Below are 23,866 nucleotides of genomic sequence, written 5' to 3'. Positions count from 1 at the left end.
GGGAAAAAAAATGGGAGAATTTGGACGATAATGTCCAGGCTACCTAAACCTGTTTTTGCTACTAAAATGGAAATTGATCAATAAACTACTCATCCGACGCGGAAAATCGACCCGTCATTTATAACCGTCAAAAAATGATCCTATACCAAACGTTACACCACTCATTGGAATGTTGGTAAACAAGCCTAGGAGGAACAACCAACAAGCAAATCCTATGGAATAATATTACGGCGTAGAATTAGTGTTCACAGTTCAATGGGTGGAAGATTCGGATGTTACAACACACAAGGGTTTTATCGGTAATATGACGTTTTCATCTGAATTCCACATTGGAAATAACTTTTCTCGCGTATTTTATTTGTGCGTGATTTTAGATTACACATTTAACTGTACTCATAGCTAATACAATTGTTTGTATCACATGAATGCGATAAAAAAAGGGTTTAATTATGGGCCATCAAAATTCGCAAGCTGTTTTCTCAATTTTGTTCTATATTTCTTCCTTTGTTGCTCGTCTGACGACCGTGAAGAAAGCAAAATCTGTTAACATTGCGAGACTTTGTACTGACAATGACGTATATATTTTCGATTAAAACCTCAACGTCAGTTGATACATACAATAGACAACAATAATATAATACATTTCTCGTCTAATCTTTGTTTTTTTTTTCGCTGTTCCTCTAATGAGGCTCTGCATATAAAATCAGGTCTTTCTCTTTTACTTCTTCATAAAATTAGTAAACATGAATCCCAGTAAAAGTCAAAACTCTATACAAAATCAAAGCAGTGCAGAGCACTATAATTTGACATTACCACGATCCGAGATTTTCACACTTATCATACAAAAAGCAACTCTCCTCCGCTCTTTCAAAGCTTTGATATCGCGAGCCAAACTGAAAACAATCATGAAATTCCTACGCTCTTCTAGAGCGCCTTTTGCAAAACAAGCCAAAACCCGAACTACTCGTCCAGCGTCTTTGTCATTACCAGCTTAATCAAGACAAAAAGTCCGAAACTCCTCCAAAGCGCCTTTGACATATCTAGCCGCGCTACTCCCGCGCTTTTCTTGCGCGCCTTTGGCAATACGAGCCAAAACAAAGCAAACAATCCGGCGCTCTTCCAGAGCGCCTTTGGCATCACTAGCCAAAACCAATTGCTTTCGCAAATCAAACAACTCCGGCGCTCTTCCAGAGCGCCTGTGGCATCACTAGCCAACATCGATCGTAGTCACGAATTGGAATACTCCGGCGCTCTTCTAGAGCGCCTTTGGCAATACGAGCCAAAACCAAGCGAACAATCCGGCGCTCTTCCAGAGCGCCTTCGGCATTTCCAGCCGAAACCAATCGCTATCACAAAGCGAAACACTCCGGCGCTCCTCTGGAGCGCCCTTGGCAATACAAGCCAAGCCAAGCAAGAACTCCGGCGCTCTGCGCCTTTGGCATATCTATCCAGCCAAAACCAAAACTAACCGTTTAGTTTTTTTCCACCACATGTCCTGCTGCACCGTTTCACCTTCGGGAACTCAACAATATTGAGTGCTTTCCCTTACTTTTTTTGTTTTGCACTTCGAGCCACAGTCTGCAATTAACTCCCGCAATTTGGAATCAAAAGCAAAAGATTCTGATTTTCTTACCTTTTGTTCACTACTGTAGGTATTTCTCACCCTGAGATTGAATGTTTAATGCCAAAATTGGCAATAAACCTGGCAGGAACGCCATTGTGCGAGGTTCGATATCCGCTTGCGGGTGAGAATCCAGTAGCGGCCCGCAACACGTCCTACGCGTCCGACGGTTAACAGAAGAAAGAGGAAGAGTCATGGCCAACCATATACTAGACGGCACTGTGACACAAGTGTTGCCCGATCGGTTGACGCGTGTTGTTACTGTGCGTTACCACGTTGAGGGACAAGACTCTAAACACACTAATGACATGTTGCTCATTAACCAACGCACTCTACACAGTTATTACGGTTGTTAAGAAAATTTTCCGGTTTGCGGTAGCCGCAGAGTTCTACCGCAGCTGTCAAAGTTCTACCGCAGGCTTTGAAATCATTCCATCATTGAAGCAAACGATTCAATCATAGTATGCTTGAAAGAGAAAACGCTATGAAAAATAACAACAAACAACGATCATCAAGACGGTATCCAAGGTATCATTGAAGCCTACTGATGATTCACCAGTGCAAATCAGTGATATGACAGCTGCGGTAGCTTTTCGTTGCACCGTAAAAACGGAAAGTTTTCCCTAAAATTGCAATATGTAAGATAATTTTCAGAGTTCCCAAACATTGTATTTTTTTTTGCATGGGGATTAAAAATAAATTGTATGGCGCGTTAATTTATGTTTTTCAAGAGCTTCTTACGGATTTGTACAGTTTTGCTAAGAATATTCTAAAAAAATTTTTCAGAAATTCTTTCAAGTCTTTAATAAATACCAAAGAAGATAGCTCATATTTTTTTCTAGTAATTACCTCAAGTGTTTATTCTGCAACTTTCTCCTTGAAAGTCTTCTAAAAAAAAATCGATATGTCGACAAATTTGATTTCTTAGAAAATCCAAAAACCCGTAGGATGCACAAATCCAAAAAAATTGGGCATTTTTGCGAGAATCCTTTGAAATCATGTGAGATTTTTTGGAGAAACATCATTGAAATTTTATTGGAGGAATTGTTCAGAGCTGAGAGAGACTCGGGAAGAGGAAAAATATCAACGTCATATGCAGCCCAGTTTCCCCTCTCACGAAACTTCAAATGCAGCCCACCGTTTTTATGGCTGAAAAAGTGAAAAGTATTGTGTTCAAAGTAAATTGTTATTAAAAACCTCAGTCGGTAGAGCAGTTTTTTTCCAAAGTTGCTGATAAATCTAAGCAGAAGATTAATTATTTCTAATGTCTGCTACGTTTGCTGGCATGAAATTTCACTCAAACGGCTATCTATGATTCGATGTGATGCAAACTCAATGATTTTTTGCTGAGAAGTTCATGTGAGGATTTGAACAGCATGCGCATAATTGATATAAACACAAAGTGGTATAAGAAAACAACCCAGCAATCACAGAAAAAGAAGACCGTCTTCGCGACTCTCGTCTCAGGTTCAGAGTATCCAGACAAAACACAAGAGGGACTTCTGAAAAAATAGCTTAGCTTATTTTAGTTGCAGGTGAGAGGAAGGCAAATTTTTGGATAAATTCCTGATTAATAATCTCTTAATTAATTCCTCTTTGACGAAAACTGTGGTAAAATTTATATCAGAATCCTAAAACATTAACTAAAATAAATCACCTGTAAAGAAATATCGTTAAGAATAATGAAAAATATTCTAAAATACAGTACAGTCAACTCTCCTTACCCGATATTTTGTATCTCGATATCGAGTTATAGAACCATAGTAAAAGTTGGTTTTCATGGCTATCTCGATGATCCCTTGGATCGCATTTGCACTGGTTTTGTGTTCTTTAACTCGATACCTCACCTCCCTAAGTAGATGGTCCCTTCAATATAGAGTTATGAAGAGTTGGCTGAGAGAGAAAAAAAAATCTGATTACCGAGAATTCCAAGTGTAATTTATGTAGAAATTCATGACAGAACAGCTTGAAGAAATTCTTTGACAATTTTCAGAGAAACCTATGGATGTGTGATTAATTGAATTCATAGAAGAATCCTACCATCTTTGGAATAGTGGGTGGAGGAACCTCTCATAAATAAATAGTTCAGGCCCAAACGCAATGATAGCGGAACGGCAACGGAAAGCGGAACCGGTTCGCCAGCATGAACTATAATTTGCTTGTCGATTCAGTGTTGGCTCACTTGCATCCATTGACAGCTCAGTCGAGATGGTGTGATTCTTGCTGGCGAACCGGTTCCGCATTCCGTTGCCGTTCCGCTATCATTGCGTTTGGGCCTTTCCTTGTAATATTAAGAAACATATTGGAAGACAGATGAGTTTTTGGAGAAATTCTTTGAAAAGGATCTGGAAAAGTGTTTGATAAATACCTGAAAGAAGTATGTATTTAAGAATTCCGAAAGAAATCTCTGTTGAATTCTTTAAGGGGGCTATTCACAAATTTCATAACGCTGAAGGGGGTGGGTGGGTGTCCTTGAGATGTTACAGCTCATACAAAATTTGAAAAATATCCATACAAAACGCGTTACGAGGGGGTGGGTGGGTATCAAAAATGACCATTTTTGGCGTTATGAAATATATGAATGAACCCTAAGGTTATCCTCCAAAAATTTGATTCTGTTATGCCTGGTTTTTTTGCTAAATCTTTTTCATCTAAAAAGAGCATTAGGGTTCATTTTCATAGTGTTGTGTTTCATATAAAAATGATAATCAAGAAGCGGAATGTGTAAAAAATTTACCTTTTTGCAGGTATTAGTAAAATTGGTATTGCGGTCAATCAATATCCGTGGAAACACATCCTTCTTTTTTCACAAATTTTCAACTGAGCATGATAAGCATGACTCAGAATTTTCTGGGCATCTACTCAGCTTTTGCCACTTTATTCATACGAATTCGGATAGGGACGGGGATATGACGGGGTTGGTGGTCTGATGGCTACCGCTTCTGCTTCATATGCAGAAGGTCATGGGTTCAATCCCAGGCCTGTCCCTTTCCTCGTACTTTGTAGTTGTATATCTCTCACTTGCTTCTATATTCCATTCTAAATATATCACACTCAAACTATTCGTTCATAGCAAACGCTAGAACCAGAGACGGACAAGAAACCGTTTCCCTAACGCTTCCTACTTCCACGCGCACGCCTTTCTTACGCCTGATATATAGGCAGTCTGCTAACCACAAAAGCAAACCTTTCTGCCATGCCTTTCCCCCAATCCATACACTCCCGCATGAACTGACGTGGATGCAGTGGAATATACGGTCTACGTGGGAGTCAGTTCAATGCATCATCAATTCCTCCCCCTTCCCCTCATTGGTCTGCATTCTGACGTGGCAGGTGCCATTGTTGCCTAAAAATAGAAGATCACCAGCACTTATACACTGAGGATGCCTGTTAGTCCCAAGCAGTCATTCGGTTGGTTCCTTGTGTAAGTGCAGCTGATCTGGCGATACTGGAGTGCATCCACGGGCGGCCAATCAAGCTCAAGCTCAAGCTTTATTCATACGAATTCGGATGTTCGGAAAGTAAATGCTCAAATGCTCAAATGTTTTATATCACACCGACTTGAGTAAATGCTCAAGAAAATGATTTGTCAGATGGATTTGAGTAAAGTAAAAGCTTTTGCTCAGTTTATTCATACGACCTATTGAGGAATTTGTTGCCAGTTCTCTTTGCGTAACTCTCCATTCATAGACTCTGCGTATTAGAGATTTTACATTATGACAGCATCGCTGTTATTTCAAACATACAAGACTACGGTGGTTACAAAAGTTTAATGATCCGTTCAAAAATTGGATATGTTCATTTTCGGCGAGATTTTTGCCTTGCGCTCACGCGGCGCCCACACTCACCAAATGAATACTGATTAGACCCTTTGGAAATATAAATCCAGCATCGCGCGTCATGAGTTTGACAGTTCGTAAAAATCAAAACAAAAAAAATCGTCGTCGTCGTGAAAGTAAAATTTTTCACCAGAAGAAAGTGTTTACGCTTAAAATTTTCACTGAATTCCCTCGAAACGAAACGAAAAAATGGCATTTTTCATGTTACCCAACGTCGTCGAATATGCGTGCGTGTGCGGGCTGCTGAACCCGCTGACAAAGCTGTACTTCTGTCGCTACTGCATGAAGCTCCGCTGTGGATTCTGCGTTTGTCATGAGGTAATTGTTGAAGTAGCTCCATTACTTTCCCGATGGATGATGTCATTTTTCCTCTTGTAGGTGGACTCGCATTTCTGCTCCAACTGTCTGGAGAACATTCCGTCGTCCGAGGCCAAAATCCGGAAAAACCGGTGCAACACTTGCTTCAACTGTCCCAGCTGTCAGCATACGCTTTCGGTTCGGGCGGCGAATACGATAATCCAGGTTCCAGCTCCGGAAGCGGTTAAAACGGAAAGCGATGCTGGTGGGAATGGCGTCAAGAAGGAGAGCACTCCGGAGCCTTCTCCGGGGAAGCCAATTGCCAGAAAGCTGTACTATCTGTCTTGCTTGCACTGTCGCTGGAATACAAGGGATGTGGGCATTCCGGATCAGCCCGTTGCCACGGGACAGTGGCCAGAACCGGAGTATGCGAATGCGACTAGATTTGCGTTATTGCTAGAACATTACCAATCGGTTGTGCTTCACGAGAAGCAAGAGAAACAGGAACTGTGGCGGCGAAAGACTCCCAAGCAGAGCAAATTTCCCAGCATGACGGACCGTACCGGGTTGACCGTGGCCATGATCCGGCGCCAAATGGGATGGGCTGATAGCAAAGCTCAGCTTAAGTCCGCACCTTTGGCGATCAACAAATCCGTTGCGAGTGAAACGGTCGACGGTCTTCCGGCAGATATCTTCACCAAGGAATTGACCCTGAAGAAAATATCCACTTTGGAGCAGCGCTTGGCTCATCCGGCCAAACAGCCGGTCACGGTTAACAAGCTGTTCCCACAGCATAAGTTGCTCTCGATAAAGCGATCTCTGCGCTGCCGGCAGTGCGATCATAACGTCATCAAATCGGAATACAATCCCAGCTCGATCAAGTACCGTATCGCCATGTTCGCAACCTATCACGTCCCGGAAGTGAGATTCGTCCGTTGCGAGCCCCTAATCAAGGGCCAAGATTCTTTCCTAACACTTAAAATCATAAACCCTACGATAAATGACATGACCATTACGATTATGGAACTTCCAATGGAAGCCGAAGAGCAGTTAATGATCGATGAACTCAAACTGGCCGCCGAGAGTAGTAGTGCTTCGTCTTCCCTGATGATAAGCGGTTTGAGTACCAGCAGCCTGACCAAACAGGCTTCGCTCATGGAGGATCCGAGGATGGTCGAGGCGAAGGTCAATGGCAGCTTCAGGCTGCCGGATTCGTCGTTCGTTATCAATCATCGCGATGATTCGGCCGAGTTCGATGAAGTGGTGCAATCTCAGCAGGAGGATCCCAAGTAAGTTGAGCATGCGGGATCTAGGGCAGGGCTTAAAATTGAAAATAGGAATTTTAGAATCCTCATGCTTGAAAAAAGTTATCACATAAGAGAAGGAGCAGGCACCAAAAGAGGCTTGAAAAGAAACTAAACAGGAATCAAGAAACAAAAATAATCCTAACAGGAACCTGGGGACAGGAGTTTTCATGAGAATTTTCCAGAGAATCCTGCCAGACATTTCTCCATGGATATTCTTAACGTTTTTTTTAAAGTACTATTCGTGATATTACTATAAGGGATGGTACACAAATGATGTCACGCTAAATTTCAACTTTTTCGACACTTTTTGTATGAGTCTTCCGAAAATTTTATAAGGCTTGTCACACTTGGCTCGACCCCCTCCCCCTTTTGGAGCGTGACGTAATTTGTGCATGACCCCTAAGTATTACTGCATCCTTTTTTTCAAGATTTATCCCAGAAGTTACATCGGTTACATCATAAACTAATTCGAATGTTTGTCTAAAGTTTGCTTCAGAAATCCATTATTTTTGATTATTTTTTGAGCCTCTTTAGAAATTTCGTTCAAAATAACTTGGGAAGTTGAACCGGAATTGTTTTAGAGAATAACCCCAAAAATTACTCTAGAGAAAACCAAGTTTTTTTTAGAAATTCGTCCAACGTTTGTTCACAAACTTCTCAAGAAAACCATAAGTCCTCCAAGACTTCATCAAGCGATTTCGCTAACAGTTCGTCTAAGTTTTTCGTTTAAGAGATCTCCATGATTTCAAGCAGTAATCTTTCTAGCGATAATTTCCTTGATTTTGTTCAAAAATGTCGTTCAGGTTTTTTTACTTTTATTTCAACCAGGAACTTTCCTAAGGATATTTTCAGAAATTACTTCAGATACTTCTCCTAAACTTCATTCCTCCAGAAATTATGTGAGAGATTTCTCGAGGATGTACTTAAAGAATTTATCCAGGATTTGTTTCAGGGATGTATCCAGGGAATTGTACACATCCCTGAAAAAAGGGGGCCTTCCTTAGCCGAGTGGTGAGAGTCCGCGGCTACAAAGCAAAGCCATGCTGAAGGTGTCTGGTTTCGATTCCCGGCTGGTCCAGGATTTTTTCGTAATGGAAATTTCCTTGACTTCCCTGGGCAAGTATTATCGTACTTGCCACACGATATACGCATGCGAAAGTGGCAACTTTGGCAAGATCTTTCAGTTAGTAACTGTGCAAGTGCGCATAAGAACACTTGGGTTTATTATACGAGTGGCGTGAGGTGAGAATTGTCGGTTAGACTGATGCAAATTTTTGCTCCCCTATGCTTAAACGGTGTCAATTATGATAAAAATCATTCTCCCAAAGTTTGAAGTGATTTGGAAGAAATTTGGTTGTGCACACGCCATTTGAAGTTTATATGGAAATTACTATGAAAAAGGCAAAGCTTTTGTGTTCAGTCCTCTCACTGCTCGAAATAATAATCTATGGAAAAGTGAAAAAAAAACTCTTCTCATGTGAAATTTTCCCAGCTACAACTTTGCCGTAGCTGAAAGGATTTCCCATGAGAAGATTGTATTTACTTTTCCATAAAACATTATGACGAAGAGATAGAGGGCCGAACACAAAAGGATGGTGTTGTCCATAGTAATCTCCATGTAAACTTCAAATGGCTAGTGCACAGTCAAATTTCTTCCGATTAATTTCAAACTTTGGGAGGATGCTATGTTCCATAATAAAAGTCGTTTAAGCATAGGGGAGCCAAAATTTCAAAATTTGCATCACTCTATTGTCGGTTTCGCATAGCGAGGTGACAATTCTCGACTCGAGTGAAGTGACTCGCTGTGTTAATCAAATGGAGAGTCACTTCACTCGAGTCGAGTACTGTCACCTCGCTATGGACATATGCACGGGTTCACTATTTGACGTTTTAGCGGTGCCGTGTTATTTATGTGACCATGGCAACCAGTGAATTCGGCACCGCTCAAACGTCAAACTAGTGAACTCGTGCATCGGTCCATACGAGACCGATAACTCTCACCTCACGCCACTCGTAGAATGAACCCAACTAAGCTGAGAAGCAGGCTCTGTCTCAGTGAGGACGTTAATGCCAAGAAGAAGAAGAAGCTTCTGAAAAATAATGTTACAAATATGAGAAAGGGACGGGCCTGGGATTGCTCACACGACCTCTTTCTTAGAAGCAGAAACGATAGCCATTAGACATAGACTATTAACCCTGACATTCAAAAATTATTGGAGAAGATGTTCAAAAACTGCAAGAGGTACAGATAACTCTCCCTTACTCGATATTCCGTATCTCGATATCGAGTTAGAGAACCATAGTAAAAGTTGATTTTCATGGCTAACTCGATGGTCCGATGGATCGCAGTTGCACTGGTTTTGTGTTCTGTAACTCGATACCTCCCTAACTCGGTGGTCCCTTCAATATCGAGTTAGGGAGAGATGACTGTATATCTAAGACAAATTCTATAGTAAACTCTGATAATACTTCAGTAGAAAAGCCTTAAGAGCTTTGGAAACAAACCATCCATGACTGTGAAATGATTCTCCAAATATAAGCCACCGCTCGATAGAACCTGCTAGATCACCAAACAGTTTTAGGGCACTTGAAACCGCCTTCCTTTTGGTTGGCTTGGTAGTGTTATTCGAACAACACGCCAAGCCGTTCCCAAACGAAACGTTAGCCACAAAGAAGGACCTTTCAAGTAATACTGTTTCATATGGTATGCCCTCTTCAACATCTAACCCAATTTCTCTCGCCGTTCCCTTACAGTACCTGTTGGCGAACACATAGTTGCCAGCGCGCACCTTCAATACAGCAACCTTGTACTTAAAATTAATTGCCTATCCGACTAATTTGATAATCTTTGAAATATTTCTAACCTAGAGTTTGAACCTGAATTACTATAAGACCGGTAAGGCTGAATTTCAAGAAGTTTTTTTACGATCAATCATTAATCTGTATCTAATTACCCAGTTTTCCAAACCATTGCTACTAAGACAAAGACAGACGAAACGACTAGTTAAAGGGACTAAACTAGTGATCCTTTATATAAAGGATCACTATACTAAACGTAAGTAACGAATTGAAGACATAAGACTTTATTAGGATAGGACACGTACGACATAACCATAATATGCACCGAGCGTTGCGAGACAGATTCCCGTGTTATCAGTCTTTCAATCGCAGGCACGTACGACGGAGCGAAGAAGTTCAAACTTGATGAGGTGCGAACAGTAAAGGAGCTACAGCTACCACGGCAGTCTCTGGATGTCAAGATGATGAAGGAACACTGTGCACAGCCATGAATGTTGACTGGATTGGAGCATGCCCACGTTAGCATTGTACTACAGTGTCGTGGACGACATGTTGGTGAGCGTAAAGACGGAAGAAGAGGCAGCAAGTAAAAAACATCCATTCCCAAAGCGGGTTCGAGATCCGCAACTGGATAAGCAAGCCTTCAGCAGTCCTACGGTCAAAAGGAGAGGAAGGTGCGAAGATAAAGAATTTTGATCTGTCTGCTGAGATTACAACTGAGAAAGTCCTAGGACTTTGTTGGTATACTGAAAAGGACACGTTCACATATAGAGTAGGCTGGACCCGCTACGACAAAGCGCATTCAACAGGCCAAAGGCGACCGATAAAACGGAAGGTACTGAAAATATTTATGTCGATTTTTGATCCGCTAGGCCTCATTGCCTACCATCTACTTGATGGTTTTAGTACAGAAAAATTGGCGTTCTGGAATCCAATGGGACGAGGAAATCAACGATACTTTGTTTTTGAAGTGGCAAACCTGGCTACGAGTGCTTCCTGAGTTGAAAGTATACAGGTACCTCGGTGCTACCACCTTGAACATATTTCCAACTGCAAAGTCGAGTTACATACGTTTGTCGATGCCAGTGAAACCGGTTTTGCTGCCGTATCGCATCTTCTGGCGGTATGATTTGGACTGGCCGATATAAGAGAATATAGTAAGTTCATTTTCTATAGTGATGAACGATGGAATTTCTCGAAGTAAATTCATCCTGAATACTCGCACTCCGTTTGAAACACTGGGAAATTAGTGCTTCCACTTCTCATTTCTAATGGAGATTACCTCTCCAAACTTCATCATGTGGTCAGCAATGGTAAACTTGACTCATCGACGGTGGGAGGTCATGGATTCGAACCGTCACTGCGTCACAATCGATGTAAACCAGAATTCGAAATTTCGTTTTACAACAAAGCATTGATAGTTTCCAATTATGCTCTAATTGGTACCGAGCGACAATCTTTTTCGATTTCATTTCGATGCAAAATTTTGGCGGAAAAATCTGGAAAGTATTCAAAATCAATGAAACAGTCAGTCAAGTCATCGTGCAAAAGTTTGGGTTCACCCCTCAGTATGGTGTATCGTGCAAAAGTTTGGGTTCACCTGAACTTACCTAAATCTGTGAAATCTCAAACCGATCATGTACGCGCCATTATTTGCGCTCAAAAAAGCTTTAAACTGTTAAAATCGGTTGAAAAATGGCAGAGATATTGACAAAAATGATGTGCATGCGGATCAGGTGAACCCAAACTTTTGCACGATGACTTGACTGACTGTTTCATTGATTTTGACTACTTTCCAGATTTTTCCGCAAAAATTTCGTGGGGTCTCTTCAAAGAATATAAGATTACGATTCTAATGACACTTTGATTTAAAATTTTGGTCGACCCAATGCTAAGGAAATTGAATATGAATTTTCAGTGTGTTTTTTGAAAAATGTCACAATTTTAAGTAAAAAATTAGTATACAAAATTCAAAAAATGTTTTTGTAAAAATACATACGAAGTAAGAATAACTCTTTGCCTTTCGAATGCGGCTTAAAGAGTTTCAATTGGACGTGTAATCACAGAGATATGGACAGAACACTTTTGTATGTTTTTGAGGGGGTGAACCCAAACTTTTGCACGGGAGTGTACATTTCCTATACGAAAAAAAAAATCCAGAACTGGCCGGGGACCGAACTCAGACTCCTTCGGCATGGCGGACATTGCCATTAGGCTAAGGAAGCCCTCCGGAATACTCTATGCCCTGAAATGTCGAGAAAATTAAAAAAAAATATCTAGCGTTGAGATTCGAATTCACAACCCAACACCTAAGATCATACCGAAAATTTGAAATCGCGTTTAGCGCTATATAAATTTGGGAACATGAATACAAACTACAATGAAAACTATGTAACAGTTTATGCACCATCACAAAAATTCATATAATACAGCGATTGAAATTGATATCCCATATTCGCTTCTCTCGAATCTTTAAAAATCTCTGAAGAAATATTTGCAACAGACCCTAAACAAACTTTATGATGAAAGTAATGCTGAAATCCTTTCAAAAAAAATTATGGTGAAATCCTTTCAAGAAAACTTATGAAAATAGTCTTGGTAGAAAATTCCTGAAACATTCCATGATGGGATATTAACCAAATAGACTTTAAAAAATCATTGATATTTATCTTCGGACAAAATCTAAAAATATTTCGTAGATGAATCCTTGAGAAAATAATTAAGAACCAGGAAAAATATTCGAAGAATTTGAAAGAATCTCGGAAGAATATTTAGAGAAATTACCACAGAAAAATGTATATGATTTATTGGAAAACTTGTATAAGAAGAATGTTTGGAAATTTTTTGCTAGACTTTTGGGAGAACTCTTCGAAAAGTTCTTACACGAATGTTTGAAGAATTCTCAAAGTAATCATGTAAAAAAATCAAATTTAGGAGGAGCCTCTTCAGAGATACAAGAAAAAAAATCTTATGAGCATCATTGTAAGTGCTACCGAACGAGTTTTGAGATAAATCCTTAGTCCATATGTTGAAGAAAATCGTCGCAGAATCCCTAGAGATGTTTTGGACGAACCCCTGAAGAAACGTATTGAGCATTTGCTGGTAGATCTTCAGGAGTATTACCTAAAGAAGTATAATTAAGTATCCATCCATGGTTTGAGTAGTCCTTGGAGTGGCTGTTAATTGAATATTTGGTTTAGTTAAAAAAAATGCAAACAAGATTAATCCTCTAATACCCAAATTTTTATTTTCGATTTAAGTATTATTTTTCGTTATCTAAAATCGTTCTAAACACGTTTTGGGCATTTATTTATTTTTATCAGAGTGGATCTAGATAAGAGTGGCGTCAATGTCAAAATTGGAACAGCGGCGAACTGTCATTTCCATACAAATCCGCGTTCCAATCGAGTAGGAGACCTGTCAAAACTGGAACATGACGTCACTCTTGTTTACAGGCACTCTAATTTTTATTCGCAAATTTTTTAATTTTGGTTTTTGATTTTTATAATTTTTATTTTTGAACATCCCTAGCTTTTTTCATTTTTTCTTGAAGCCTTTTATAGTTGTTGATTTTTGGCAATAATAAAAATTTTAATTGTTACGTTATTTTGAAAAATATTAAATTTTTAATTTTTTTTCGGAGCGTATTTTATTTTCCGTGTAACTAACGGAAAAACAGGTTTGAAATAATTTTTAATACACACAAAAAAATGTGCGGTAAAAGCTACCATTTTAGGGGGTTAACTTAAGCGCTCGCACCGGCAATTTTCAGCAGACCAGAAATGCGCTTGATTTTACCATGCCTGTTGTCGAAATGAGATTGTTGTATTTTTTTTTTTCTGTCAAATGTACCAGGAATGTGGTGGGATGTACCGTAAACATAGTAAATTGGTCTGAAATTCCATGGTAGTTTCAAGAATGGGCGTAGTCAGCTACAATAGTAATTTTTACCACAGAATGTTTTCCAGTGTACCACCAGGCTCTTCGTTTGTGATCGTAGAAAAATATAAAAGGTACGATTTTTTATATTACACGTTAAATGAAGCCCAGGCATTTGTAGGTTATATAAGAATGCAATTTTTCAAACAATTTCTGAAAATACAAAAAAGTTTCAAAAGTCATAAAAACCTTTTCTTATATGCGTGTCATGAGTCAAGGTATAAGCCAAAAATAAAATCATTTTGATTTCCGAGCTACGAAAAAATACACAAAATTCCAAAGTGTACCCCGTCTAAAGGCGGGGTTGGGTATTAGAGGGTTAAATTTCCTGTTGAAAAAAAAAAACTTGAAGAATACTTGGAAAAACTATTAGAGAAAGTATTTTTAGAAGATTCACTTTTTTTGAAGGATTAATGTGGAGAAATTTATGAACTAGTGCAATATGATTATTTTTGAACAGATTTACATAGGCGATATTTGGCTTATGCACGTAAAAGATGAAGAAATTTGTGAATTAGCTGGAAACAATTCTGAAAGAAAATTGATTTTTGATTTGATTTTTTGATATTACAGTATCCTGGAGAATTTACTAGATAATCCTGGAACAACCTTTAAAGTATTTTCCTTGGAAAAAAAAAATTAGATGAGCATTTGACGGATAAAGTCGAAGAAGTATTTTCGGTGGTAGTCCAGGAGAAGTCGATGGAGAAGAAGCATGTGAAAGAGTAATCCCTAACGGATTACATATTCGTTAATGCGATGAAGAAACGTAGGTAGCATATATCTATGTAATCCTTTGAGAAATTGCATTTCGCTTCTAGAATTCTTGAAGAAATCCTTGCAATAATTTCTCGATGAATCTCTATGACAACGTTCGAAGTAATTACTAACGAAATTTCTGACGTGTTACTTATATAGATAATTGGAGGAATGAGTGCAGAAACATATGTAGAACTTCCGGAAGGGTTCTTTTTGTAGGTTTATAGAAGAATTCCTGCAAGATTTTGTTTAGGAGATCCCTGGATTATCTTTTATAACACGATTGTTTTCAAAAAAAGACGAGGGTAAATCTCTAAAGTAATTTATGAGAGAATATTTTAAAGAATTCTCACAGATCCTCGAAAAAAAATCCGAGAAGGAATGGAGAAACAATCTCTAAACCGTTCTTCAAGAAACGACAGAGGAATCTTAGAAATATAAAAATTTTTTTTAGGAAAAACTCACTGGAGGATTCCCTAAACAAACATTTGAGAGAAAATATTGAAAAACTTCTTTGCAATAATTTCTGGGTATATACCTGCTTCAATTATTTGAGGAATATTTGAAAGACCTCCTATAAAGATTCCTTAGTAGTGTCTTAGAGGAACTCTTGGAAAAAATTCAACTGATGTTTATCGAGGATTCTTTTGAGATCCATTGAGTGGTTACTGACGCATTCTTAGAGTAATTGCTGGTCTTATAAACATTCTAAAGTAATATTTAAAAGAATTCGAACAAGAAACTCTGAAAGAGTTCAAGGAGAAATCCGTGTATGTATTCCAGGATAAATCCCTAAAGAATCTCTGAAAGGTTTCCAGATAGAGTTGATGAATTCCTGAAGTCCCTAGAGAAATACATAGAATTGTTGGATAAATTATCTGATGAATTTCTTTAAGAATCCCTATAGGAATTCCTTAAGCAACATTGAATTATTTTGTAGAGCATTTTTTAATTAAATTATCAAATTTTACAAGCCGAATTATTTATCGGCGTGAAAAAACAAAATCGGCGGCGAAGTGCTGATCGGCATATGGCGCGCCGCCGATGCCTCATTCGGCGTCGGCGTAACGTAAAATGGATCGGCGGCGGCGGCGTGGCGCGGCGGCGCACAGGTCTAGCTGAAATGAACTCCTGAAAAAAATCTTCTCAAACTTTGACCAAACACCTTAATTAATTTGTGATGAAATTTTTGGGGAGTATCATGGAAAAATATGCAAAATACAAGGAATTAAAAACAACACTCAGAAATATCCTTAGTGAAGTGCCTTGTTAGTAGAGTTTTCTATCCCGGGAACATTTCCCGGGAATTGAGATTTCCCGAGATTCCCGTTTCCCGGGAAATGATTTTCTGTTTCCCGGAATTTCTGTAGTTCCCGGGAAGCTCTATTGAAATACAAAATGGACCATGTATATTCAGTTAAAAACTATCGCACAATTTACTTTTCATATCATACCAAACAATGTCCTCACTAGAAGAGATACGATGTGTTTGTGAGTTAAAATATTGGTGAAAACCAACCGAAAAAAGGGAACAAAACGGGATGTATTTCACAGACATTTTATAGGTAATTTCTACATGGCTTACTTCACTGCCTACTGGTTGGCAATATAACGTTTACCGGGACAACTAGTTGGTAATACAATATAAAGAAATTTTCGAATAATCTATTTCATGATTTGAGTAGAATTGTTAAGTTTTCAAGGTTTCTACTTGTTTGTTTTTTATTTTAGTTTTGTAAAGATTTATTAAATGTTGGTAAATATTATTTGAACTTCATACGATACCTCCACATCTAATTTTGCTTAATTTTATAAACTTTTTTGTTAAAAAGCCTAGCAAAAAACGAAGCAAATATTTTTGAAGGAACATAAATAAATTACTCATAAAAAGAGAGAACCAATCGTGTAAATGCAATGGGTTAAAATAAAACATACATAAAATAAGACATTATTTCAAAAAACTTCATCAAATTAGCATAACTTTTACGTTTTATAATTTCCCGGGATCCCGGGAAATGATAATTTTATTTCCCGTTTCCCGGGAAGTCAATTCCCGGGAAAATTGAAAACTCTACTTGTTAGATGTGGTCTCTTTGGAGTCGTTTTTAGATTATTGTTCAATCTCTATTTGCTCTTATTTTTCAAAGATGCGAACTCTAAAGTCCCAGTTTTGAAGACACATGGTCGTGACCAGCCCGCTTGAACAAAAACACAGGTACTAGTCGTAATGTCATGAGGAATTCCAAAAAAAAAACCTGTTTGTTTACCTTTTTCGTGCATAAGGTCTCTAATGCTTCTATTTTTATGTCACTCAACCGCTACCAGCCCTGACTAGTGATTCTTTATCCGACTTGTGACCTTACTCGCATTTTCAAAGGCACTAAACTGGAGAAATAGTAGGCAAACGTTCCTGATCTTCTTAGTTTAAGCTTTCTGCTTGGGTACAAAGCCAAAATAAAAAGTTCCTCCTTGCTGGATGCTTCATTATCCAAGATTAGTGCCCTTGCAGTTCTAGTACAATCTTAGAAGTTAGATTGCATACTGTTTCACCTTAAAACATTGACCAAGCCTTTGAAAACAGGCTGCTACCAGTCCTTCTAGTGGAAAACACGCTTATTGAGACAATTTCTCTTTCAGGTTCATTATATGGCGTAAGGCGAACCAAATCGCGATGAAATTGGCCGTTCAACCGAACGAGGATTGCAACGCTGACAACGAGATTGTCATAGGATTTTCATTGCAGTACACGTACGTTAACACGGTCGTAGAGAAGAGCAGCACTCCCACGAAGGGACCTCAAAAACAGGCGCTCACTACCCGAGTGTTTGTCAAACTAGGAAAGCTATCGGAAGCTGCGTCGTCTTAAATCCCTTGGAAATGGGCGTTGTCTTAGCAAGCACACTCAATTATTTATAATAAACTATTTAATGCTGTAATCATTCATATTTAATCCTAATAAATAAAGTTATCCGCTTCTTTCGCAGTAATCAATTGGTACAACTGGCTTTAGTTTTTCATATTATCCGAATTTATTCATTCAATACGAACAATCTCCGCACTTTTTCGCACATTCGAAATAGTTCTCCTGCATGAGCAGCAGTAGTAGCAGCTGATGTTTGCCTTCTTCTAATGCGAAAACCCCCAAAAAACAAGGAAAAGGAACCACGCCAGGGTGTATGCCTTACAGACGACGACCGCGGCGACCTCCCTTCCGGCGGGTGGAATCCGATGGGATTGGGGTCACGTCCTCGATGCGGCCAATCTTCATCGACGAACGGGCCAGAGCGCGCAGGGCGGACTGGGCACCGGGTCCCGGGGTCTTGGTGCGGTTACCACCGGTGGCGCGCAGCTTGATGTGCAGGGCGGTGATTCCCAGGGACTTGCACTTCTCGGCGACGTCCTGCAAAGAACAGGGGAAGGTAGGAAACAATGCGTTAGGAATGGATTACCTTTGACTACATTTAACGAAGTAATAAAGTCTATTAGTTTTTTTACTATTCATCAGCTCAAAAAATTTTCTAACTATAAAAACTTCCGGTTATTAATTAAAGATACCTGACAAGGATCATTGTGACTAGCGTAGAACATTCAAGGAATGATAGCAGATCTCTTTTTAGAGACATGGTCACAATGCTAATGCAATTCCCTAAAAAATCTCTATTTTTAATGAAAGTTCGCTAAAGTATCTTTGTTAACCAAAATTATCTAAGAACTGGACTTTTTTTTTATTCTACTTTCAATGGCCGCTTGTGCAAAAACAAGTCTAAAGAGTTCTTTAGAAATTATAACGCTTCTATTTAACAGGTTCTTTACAGATTCCTCAAAGATGTTTCAGTGGAATTCTTCCGAAATATGCTCCTGAAAATCCTTGAGCAGCTAACGCTACCATCAGTAATATCCACAATGATTACACGTTTTTCACTAATCCTTTTTGCCGATTTCTCCAGTTGATACTCTGTAGGAAATCTTCAACACTGGAGTTCTTTGTAATAAATTCTACAACTTTAGAATACTTCTTTATTAAATGGAAATCCGATCAAGGATTATTTCAAGGAACCCTACAATAATGTCTACTCCGATTTTTTCAGTTTAAGTATAACTTACATTTACATATGAACTCCTAATCCACGGTTACTTCCAGAATCCTTCCAAACATTTCTCCAGGCATTATTAGAGAAAATCTATTACCTTTGCAGGAGTTCCTTAATAAATCAACCTGGAATGCCTCATGTAGTTCCTCTAGAAATTTCGCTGAGATCTTTTTCAGCATTTCATTCAAGGATTACTCCTGTAGTTCCTACTAACCTTTCTCGAGTGATTTTTCCATTGATTCTACGAGAGTTCATTTGAGATTTCACCCCATTTAATACTACAGCTATTATTCCAGTAATTTATACAAACATTTCTTCAAGGTTTTCGTTCGATATTCCTCCAGAAAATCCTGCAGTATATTTTCAGAAACAAAATTTGAAAATTTGAAAAAATAGGCTATTGATTTTTTTCAATTATCTAAGCAATTTATCTAGGAAATCCATAAGTTCTTACAGATATCCTTGTAGGGGTTCATTAACGACTACTATAGAAGTTACACACATTACATCAGAGGGTACTTTAGAAAAACCTGTCGAATTAATTTCTGGAGGAATTCCTAAAGCATTTCTCAGAGAATTTATGGCTTGGATTTGAAGACATCCTCAACAATTTAGTAGAGAATCCTAAGAAATCCCTGGAGAAGGGCTGGTAACGACTGAACTTTCAACGTTCACATGTCTGAAAGAAGAGACCAGACAAGAACCAAAACGATAACGGAAACAAAAAAAAAACAAACAGGAACCAGGAGAACTCAACTAGGGTTGTCATGTCTGTTACGGCTTAACCAACCGACGGTGTTTTGAAAATAACGCGCCCAGTCTAGCGTATTGGGAGTCGTGGGATCGAAGCCCACCAGAACGGTTCTATTATTTTTCACAATTTTACATCTCAATTTGTCCAAATTGACTTTTGTGTCTACGACCTTCAACCAGGAGAAGTGTTCACAAGAATTCCTGAAACATTCCTTAGAGAATTTCCTGCTTGGATATGAAGACATCCTCAACAACAGAGAGTACAGAATTTTAAGAAATCCCTAAAAAAAAAGAAGAGTAAGAATTTTGACATCATTTTCAGATTGAGGTGACCCAAATTTAGTAGATAGGGAAATTTTACATTTTAAAATATGCTTTATTATATAGTGATCAATCTCGCCCCAATGGATCATTTTCAATTTTTGATATTAAAATTAATTCTATGAAATGTTAAACTTTATTTCATAAAAAAAAACAGTTTAAATAAACTGATAGAGAATAATGAAGTACTGATTTGTGTCTCTTCATAATCAGCATTGCACAGAAATTGATCTGACCATGTCGCGAACGAAGCTAAGACAATATTTTAATTCCTTAAGATATAATACAACATAGAATTAAGCAAATGTGTAGTCTACTATTGATTGACGAAATAAATAAATAAATAAATAAATAAATTTTACCGAAATAAATTAGACAATACTTGATTTATAAAGGATAACATAACAAAAAGTTGTGAAAAAGTGATCAATTTGCCCCCGGATTACGGAACCAAAAACAGAGCAAACAGAAACAAAAGGAAACCAAACAAGAACCAGGAGATAACATATAGATAAGAAAAAGGAGATAAGAATACCTCAAATAATCCGTCCCAACCATTCTTCTAAGGAAGCATTGAATTGATGATGCATTAAACTGGGTCCCACAGTGGACCGGATATACCCCTGCATCTACGCCAGTTTCTGCGGGAAGGTGTAGGGGTGGTTATTTTATGGCAGAGAGGCTTGCTGCTTGGTTAGCAGACTGCGTAAGAAACGGCGTTTTTGTCAGTCTCTGGTTCTAGCAAATATGAACTGAAAAGATCAACTGTGATAGATTAAGAGTGGAAGATAGAAGCAAATGGAAGATACAACTACAAAGTACGAGGAAAAGGACGGGCTTGTATGAACTTGAAGCAGAAGCGGTAGCCATTAGATTACCAACCCCGTCAAGAAGTTCTGCCATGTATTTATCCAAGAATTATGGAAGATTTTTTTTTTAGGGAAATGTCAACATTTTTTCAGAAACTCCCGAAAAAATCCGGGTTCTATTTCTTAAGGAAATCAATAATTAATCTGTTTGATCGCTTAATCTCTTTCGGGTGATTCTTTCAAAAGGTAGGTTAGACATTTTTTTTATGTACAGCCCAATATAATTGTAGAAACTATCTTTTCATTCACAAATTCGTCTTGGTTGGCGTTAAAAACATCAACAAAAACCTCAGCTTAAAAGTTCAGCCAAAAATCGTTCCCTAACTTTTGCCCGGATTTCCACCAAAAAATTATCAAAAAGCCCTCAAAAAATTCAGTCTTCCCGACAGAAATGCCAGAGTAATATTCACACAAACATTAATACTATTGGTGACGATCAGTTTGCATTTCGCTAACCAGAATGGTCCGTAGCCACTTTTAACTATTAGGTAGCTAGACACAACGTTATCATATCGAAATAGGGAATATTGCTTTCAACAAAATGACTAGTAGAATCACTGAGTAGTAATAAGTGACGACAATCTTATTTGACGACAATCAATTCTTATATCTTAGTTTCACAAGGCTAACGTGACTCTTAATTATTCATTATCTAAAGAACTAACTGTCCACTATCATAATGACTATGAAAAGTAAGACATTCATGATACAAAGCTGAGATTGATTATTGAATAGACAAAAAAGGAGATTAATTTCTTACAGAATATAACAAAATAAACTTGAAATACGACTGGAACGACAAAATATAAAATTACAATATGCACATTCTATGATTCTCATTCACGTACATGTAAGATTATGACATAATGTTAATTTTAATGACCAACTTTAGTTTAGATAAAGAAATCAATCGCGGCTGTATACGATTTGAACGCGACTATTATTTAGTAAAAATATATTTTAATTTTAAATTTAACTTGGAGATAACATCAGTACTGTCAGTTGTCAACATAGACTATAATTTGGTTCTGTATGTTACTTCCAACAAGTAGGTGCATTATTTTGAAACAAACATTCGTGTCGCAAATATCTCCCGAATGCGTGAGATTCCTTTGACGAAGTATACAAAATTGAATCATGGACTTAAGTTTGACTATATAAGCCAGCGGGAAGGAGAAACTAGCCCTTTTTATAACATATATACTACTGAACAATAATCAAAAAATAGTGTTAAAGTGGGCAACATAGTCTTTTCCGTCGAAGTACCTATTTCCAATAGTAGAAGAAGTCAATATTGCAACAAACGAGTCCAAACCTAAAAAAATATCGACGAGCAGTCTAAAATAAACCTTCAAGAACTTTCTTGGATGTATTTCTGTAAGATTTATTGAAAGATCTCCTAGAGTAGTAACCTGACAAAACCTTTCAGAGTAATACTTGTGGAAATTACTGGAATTACATTGTAGTGCTCACAAACAAGTCAATGAGCAAATTCTAAAGGAATTCCTCTGGAATATTGCTGGAGCAACTTCTGGGCGAATTCCTTGGACAATTGGCAGAGGAAATTTTAGAGAAATCGTTGGACGAGTCCTTACAGGTATTCCAAAAGAAAAGTCTGAAGTAAACACTAGAAGAATTTATGACGCTTTTTCTCTAGGAATTTGAGAAGTTCGTAAAGAATTACCGTAATCGCCTCTAAAGATTTCTGTGGAGCTTATAGTATTTTGCACCAGGATTGACTGCAAGCAGAAAAGTGACTTGAGGCAATTTTGGCTGAAAAAGATATTTCAAAGACCTTCACAGACTTTTTAGAAGGATGAAATTAAAGCGAAGTAGGCCGTCATTGGAATTTGTACGCGTCGTTGATAATTGTTTCTAATTCATCTCACGATTTCGAATCAAAGAAAATCAGTTGGTTTTTTACTGACATGGCCGAAAAAGTATCAGCCTACTTTATACATGTTATCGCGTACAGTGATACTTTTTCAAGTCAATATAAACTATCAAGACTGAGTTTTATCACTTTGAAAAGCAAGCTGAAAAGTCATCATTGCTGCCAAAGCGAATGACGGGCTACTTAGCCTTAAGAATCGATCATTTGTCAATGCCCTGCTAAACGCATTTCTGGAAAAATTACTGATTGAATTTTTGCAGATGTTCAAAGCGGGAATCTTGCACAAATTCCTCGTAAAATCATTGGACAAATTTCTGGAATATCTCTATTTTTAGGAAAATAATCTCGTTCTGATAGTTGCACAACCGGACCTAAACTACTCGTTTTAATTCTGAAGCCTATGGTACCTAGTCTTAGGAACTATTGTGTCCAACGTCTTCAACCCCAATCGAATCTAAATCCCCATAAACTCACCTGAGCGGCCAACATAGCGGCGTAGGGCGAAGCCTCGTCACGATCGGCCTTGACCTTCATTCCTCCGGTGACGCGGGAGATGGTTTCCTTGCCGGACAGATCCGTGACATGGACGAAGGTGTCGTTGAAGCTGGCGTAGATGTGAGCCACTCCGAAGACGATCTCACCCTCGCGGACCTGGGGACCGAGCGAGACCTGCACCTCTTCCTTTACGGTTTTGTTCTTACGGGGAGCCATTCTGCTAGCTAAAATGATAAAGGGAAGATCCGCAATTAACAACCAATTTCAGTGGTCCAAAACTTTGTTCGTTGCAAGGTTAGGGAGAAGCTTCCTGTCAAAAGTTATTCCGAGGAAGGGTGACAGACGAGCGGCGGTTCATGCATGGTACGACTATCACAAATTTATGCCCGATTTCCCGTTCAAAAACCAGCCACCTCCATCGAATCGTCCATCCTCGGTAAATAGCTTACTTCCTTTTCACTTTCCACACCAAACTTTGAACTAACAACTTAAAAAACAACTAAAATTCACGAAATTTTGCTTTACCTTAAAATTTCTCTGTTTTGCTTTGGAGAAACGGAAGTGTAGAAAAGGCTCGTTGCCCGGTGACGTTTCGGAAAGAGCTTTTCGGGCTGTCACTGACGTTTGCGATTTGACATGGAACGCGCGGAAAGCGGAAACTGTTGGCGAAAAGGCCTTTCTTGTGCACGGAAAACTGAACATATGCACGGTTTACAAAAAATAAGAGTGTGGTAGAATAAGGGCGTAACTAACAAGATCACTTTCTCTTCATCCGATCTTCCCGCATAGAAAAACACAGTTTGTCGTACATTCAAAACAGTAATTTTCTTGTATCTGTTAAGGTCAATGTTTCACAAACAGTAGCTTTCATGTTGGACAATA

General features: G+C 38.4%; 2 protein-coding genes across 3 annotated transcripts; one reads left to right on the top strand and one right to left on the bottom strand.

Annotated features, from left to right (window-relative positions):
• The first annotated feature begins 5,522 nt into the window (after positions 1-5,522).
• LOC5566227 (dynactin subunit 4) lies at positions 5,523-17,694 on the top strand. The gene is made up of 3 exons (XM_001650564.2): positions 5,523-5,778; positions 5,839-7,046; positions 17,199-17,694. The coding sequence occupies exons 1-3, from the start codon at positions 5,650-5,652 to the stop codon at positions 17,425-17,427; spliced, it is 1,566 nt and encodes a 521-aa protein (XP_001650614.1). The 5' UTR covers positions 5,523-5,649; the 3' UTR covers positions 17,428-17,694.
• LOC5566228 (40S ribosomal protein S14) lies at positions 17,567-23,639 on the bottom strand. 2 transcript variants are annotated; one of them, XM_001650566.2, is made up of 3 exons: positions 23,510-23,639; positions 22,964-23,208; positions 17,567-17,961 (listed from the first exon to the last, which is right to left on the bottom strand). In XM_001650566.2, exons 2-3 carry the CDS (start codon positions 23,198-23,200, stop codon positions 17,743-17,745), a joined length of 456 nt encoding a protein of 151 aa, XP_001650616.1. In that variant the 5' UTR covers positions 23,201-23,208; positions 23,510-23,639; the 3' UTR covers positions 17,567-17,742. The 2 variants fall into 2 exon arrangements, with proteins under 2 accessions (XP_001650616.1, XP_001650617.1); XM_001650567.2 differs by having other exon boundaries at positions 23,434-23,528.
• Positions 23,640-23,866: the final 227 nt, after the last annotated feature.

The sequence above is a fragment of the Aedes aegypti genome, chromosome 1, assembly GCF_002204515.2.
Source record: "Aedes aegypti strain LVP_AGWG chromosome 1, AaegL5.0 Primary Assembly, whole genome shotgun sequence".
Taxonomy (NCBI): domain Eukaryota; kingdom Metazoa; phylum Arthropoda; class Insecta; order Diptera; family Culicidae; genus Aedes; species Aedes aegypti.
Note: the sequence above shows the minus strand (reverse complement) of the source record. Positions and strands in the feature narration are given on the sequence as shown.

What these genes read in the sequence shown, in the direction of transcription:
- LOC5566227 (XM_001650564.2), top strand. Translation starts at nt 5,650, where the DNA reads ATGGCATTTTTCATGTTACCCAACGTCGTCGAATATGCGTGCGTGTGC. An exon ending in GATTCTGCGTTTGTCATGAG is followed by an intron (nt 5,779 to 5,838) that starts GTAATTGTTGAA and finishes TTCCTCTTGTAG; the next exon opens with GTGGACTCGCATTTCTGCTC. An exon ending in TCTCAGCAGGAGGATCCCAA is followed by an intron (nt 7,047 to 17,198) that starts GTAAGTTGAGCA and finishes TTTCTCTTTCAG; the next exon opens with GTTCATTATATGGCGTAAGG.
- LOC5566228 (XM_001650566.2), bottom strand. Translation starts at nt 23,200, where the DNA reads ATGGCTCCCCGTAAGAACAAAACCGTAAAGGAAGAGGTGCAGGTCTCG. An exon ending in CCGCTATGTTGGCCGCTCAG is followed by an intron (nt 17,962 to 22,963) that starts GTGAGTTTATGG and finishes TGTTCTTTGCAG; the next exon opens with GACGTCGCCGAGAAGTGCAA.